The sequence below is a fragment of the Microtus ochrogaster genome, chromosome 26, assembly GCF_000317375.1.
Source record: "Microtus ochrogaster isolate Prairie Vole_2 chromosome 26, MicOch1.0, whole genome shotgun sequence".
Classification (NCBI taxonomy): Eukaryota; Metazoa; Chordata; class Mammalia; order Rodentia; family Cricetidae; genus Microtus; species Microtus ochrogaster.
Window position 1 is genome coordinate 15,318,255 of NC_022025.1, and position 4,026 is coordinate 15,322,280.

Consider the following 4,026-nt stretch of genomic DNA (forward strand, 5'->3'; position numbering starts at 1 on the left):
AGACCACGGAGACCCAGCCAGCCCTCTCTCTGTACCAGCGATCCTGTACCCTATCAACACACAGGAACAGACCATGGAGACCCAGCCAGCCAGGTCTGCACTCCTACCTGCGTACCTTACCTGAGAACAACAGTGAAGTGATTTCCTTGAAGCTCTCCCAATTTCAGAGGGGTTTTCTGATAGCTGAAATTCCCTAGCTTAAAGTTCATCAAGCATTTATTCAGATGGGCGAGTCTTTGTGCACTTATCCTTTACAGAAAAAAGGAGCAGAGAAAGGATCATGAGATCCTGCAGAAGGCAAGGGCACACACAGAAGGCAAGGGCACACACAGAAGGCAAGGGCACACACAGAAGGCACACTGCAGAAGGCAAGGGCACACACAGAAGGCATTAGGTGTACTTTTCCTTCCCCCCTGGATTTGTCTTACGGGTAACAGTGCTATAATGAAGAGATTTCAACACCAATGGGAACACAGAAGTGAGAGATGTAGAGATTCTACTTTCTGTGGGCAGGAGGTAACAAAGGGAACAGTAGCGAACAGCAATCCCACAGAATGGTAAAGAGTGGGTTCTAACATTTAAAAAAGGTTTAGTCACAATAGGTCCAGTAAGAAAAAATATTGTAAACCTATAACCAAAAGACAACCTCGGAAAACACAAAAGCACCAAGAAGGAAAATCCATTAGTTTATCCCTTGAAAAAGCATTAGATTTTTGCATTTCCTCATCCTTTCAGAACATATTGAAGATGTCCATAGCTATAATCATACAAACCTGTATCCTTCTGTCATTTTACAGAAGTGTTCCCATGCTGTTAAACTGTTTCATTAGAAAGTCTTTATCTTCCTCAACAGAAAATCTACACAGAACAGCAAATACCACACTGAAAAGTCTTTGTTCTTTCTTTATCTCTACAACTCTCCTGACGTGCAGCACTTTTTCTTTCTTTTAAATATTTTTATTTTTAATTTTTCATTTTGTATTTATTTATTTTTATTTATTATTTTTCGAGACAGGGTTTCTCTGTAGCTTTGGAGCCTACCATGGAACTTGCTCTGTAGACCAGGCTGGTCTCAAATGCACAGAGATCCACCTTTCTCTGCCCCCTAAGTGCTGGGATTAAAGGCGTGCGTCACTATCGCCTGGCTTATTTAGTTTACTTTAATTAAGTGTATGTGTGCATTTGTCTGTGTAAATAAGTGCAGGTACTCCTGGAGGCAAGAGTCACCGGATCCCCTGGAGTCAGAGTTCCAGGAGGTCATAAATCACCCAAAGCTCAGGTCCTCTGCAAGAACAGCACATACTCTTTACTGCTGAACAAACTCTCTTGCCTCCTGGCCTGGAAACGTTTTGAAATAAGATTAAGACAGTTATAAACTGCCATGTGGGTGCTGGGAATTGAACCATGGTCCTTCGGAAGAGCAGCCAGTGCTCTTAACCACTGAACTTCCTCTCCAATCCAGCACATGCTCATAAATAAAGCTTGCCTGAAGATCAGAATGAAAAGCAGCCACATTGGTCAGCCATACATGCCAGGCAGTGGTGGCACACACCTTTAACCACAGTAGTTATGCTAGTCAGTCATACAGGCCAGGTGGTGGTGGGGCATGCCTCTAATCCGAGCCCAAGAGAGGAATCTAAGATGGGAGGAGACGGGTCTTACTTTCAGTATGAGGATTCATGGAGGCAGGATCACTTATTTTGATCAAAGGAAGAGGTAAGAGCTAGTTATTGGCCGCTCTGCTTTTCTGATCTTCAGCTTGAACTTCAATATCTGACTCTGGATTTTTTATTATTCATGCTATACTTGCTGTTCTTACGGAGGACTAGGGTTTGATTCCTAGTACCCACTGGTGGTTTATAACCATCTGCTCTCTTATGACAGCCACAGGCACCAAGCCTGCATATGGTGTACATGTACACAAAATATTCATACATAAAATAAGATGAATCTAAAAACAACAAAACAAAACACACACACAGACACACAAAATACCCAAATCCTTTAAGGGCTATAAAGAGGTCATCTTTGGCTATATCGCCAGCCAGTCCTGGTTAGCCAAGGTTACATAGTGAGACCCTGCAGAGCTGGAGAGACAGTTCAGATTAAAAGCACCTGCAGCTTTTCCAGAGATCCCGAGTTCAATTCCCAGCAACTACATGGTTGCTCACAGCCATCTATAATGAGATCTGGTGTCCTCTTCTGGCCTGCAGGTATATTTGCAGAACATTCTTACATAAAATATAAATTAAATAAAAATATAGTGAGACCCTACCTAAAGACAACCAACCAACACATCAAACAAACAAAAAACAAAACAAAACAAAAAAATCCCCAACTTTTCAAAGTTCAAAGTACAATATAAAGTTCAATTTCCAGCAACCACATGGTGGCTCACAACCATCTATAAGACCTACTGCCTACTTCTGGCCTGCAGGCATACATGCAGACAGAACACTGTACCATATAGCACATCACAGTGCCTAAGAATATGGTTTTAATTTTTCTTGTGTCCTTGTTTCCTTTAAAAAGACAGTAACTTTGTCATGTAACAGAGGCAAGGGGCTGAGTTTGGCCTGAGTCTCCCAGTGGCTTCCAATATATTCATGTTTTGTGTACATACAGTATATGTATGTGTGTGTCTATTTGTATCTATGAATATGGGACTGGGGGAGGTCTGGGTGTGGACCTCAGCAACTGAGTTCTACCCCAAAGTTTCAAGTCATCAAACTGTTCCATAGGCCTCTGAAGTTCTAACACACGGGGGAAAGTAATGGTGCACTCTTGCTCGACAGACAGACAGACAGACACACACACACCTGCATATACACAAAGTGAAGCTATACAAACTAGAATTCACGTATATAGGGCAGAGACACGGCTCAGCAATTAAGAGCAGTACCCACACTGTGCTGCTAACAAGTAGCTGCACCTCTAGCTCTAGGGGATCTGATGGCCTCTTCTGGCCTCTGAAGGTGCCCCACAAAGAGTGCACACACGATTAAAAATAAAACTTTCTCCTCATGCTAGAGAGATGGCTCAATGGTTAAGAACTGTTTGGCACTCTTAACCATTGCTGAGGGCCAGAGGACTCAAATGTGATCCTCAGCACCCTCATCATGGCTCACAACCACCCCTAACTTCCATTGCAAAAGATCTGACCACCTCTTCTGACTTCCAAGGGCACTCACTATATACAGTGCACACACACAGAAGCTGCAAAAACATTCATACACATAAAAATAAAACACAGCTTAAAAAATCACCTATATAATATCTGAGCTCCTGGAATTCTTTTTATTTCAGTGTTGGGGATTGAGTTTATGGCTTCATACATGCCAGGCAGGCATTCCCCCCTTAAGCTCTTCGGGAATTCCTAAGCAAAAATACCCCAATACTCTCTGAAGACAATCAACCCCTTGATGGACATCAGCCTGTTTATTTCCTCATCTGAAATGTAGGGAGGCAGACTACCCAAGCTTTCCACTGCTTAACCTCCTCCTCCACTTTTGGTCAGTGCTAGGTACTAACCCCAGGGCCTCATACCTCCAGCCTTGTTAAGTTAAAAAAAAAAAAAGTAATAGAAAAGGTAGGAAGATAGCCATCAGAGTCAGGAAATGGAGAGAACCTGTACATCCAGTTCCCTTACTCCCTGTGCATCCCGAGGACCTCACATAAACCAGGGCAACCTCAAGCAGGGGAGCAGGTGTGCTCCAGTTGCTAAGTCAGTGGCAGGAGAAAAAGGGCACCAGGCTCTTGAATTGAGATGTAGAGGGAAAATGTTGAAAGTCAAAGGCATGAGTTAGTCCAGAAACTGTACCACAAATAATTCAAAACAGCACTGGGTTAGCATAAGAAGTGAGGATGAGTCAAAGGAGTTCTTTAGTCAGGAGACAATGCTAGAGAAAGTGACAATATTTCAGAGACAGGAGCAAAATAAATAGATAAAATAAAAATAAGCAAAAGCAAAAGACAGGAGCAAGGGGCTGGAGAGATGGCTCAGTGGTTAAGAGCATTGCCTGCTCT

General features: G+C 42.9%; 1 protein-coding gene across 1 annotated transcript in view; it reads right to left on the minus strand.

The window, feature by feature from the left end:
- Positions 1-4,026, minus strand: part of Pus7 (pseudouridine synthase 7) — a 46,634-nt gene that overhangs the window by 17,592 nt on the left and 25,016 nt on the right. The window contains exon 9 of the mRNA XM_005358374.3: positions 121-249. Coding sequence (XP_005358431.1) covers positions 121-249 — 129 coding nt within the window. The remainder of the gene's footprint in view (positions 1-120; positions 250-4,026) is intronic.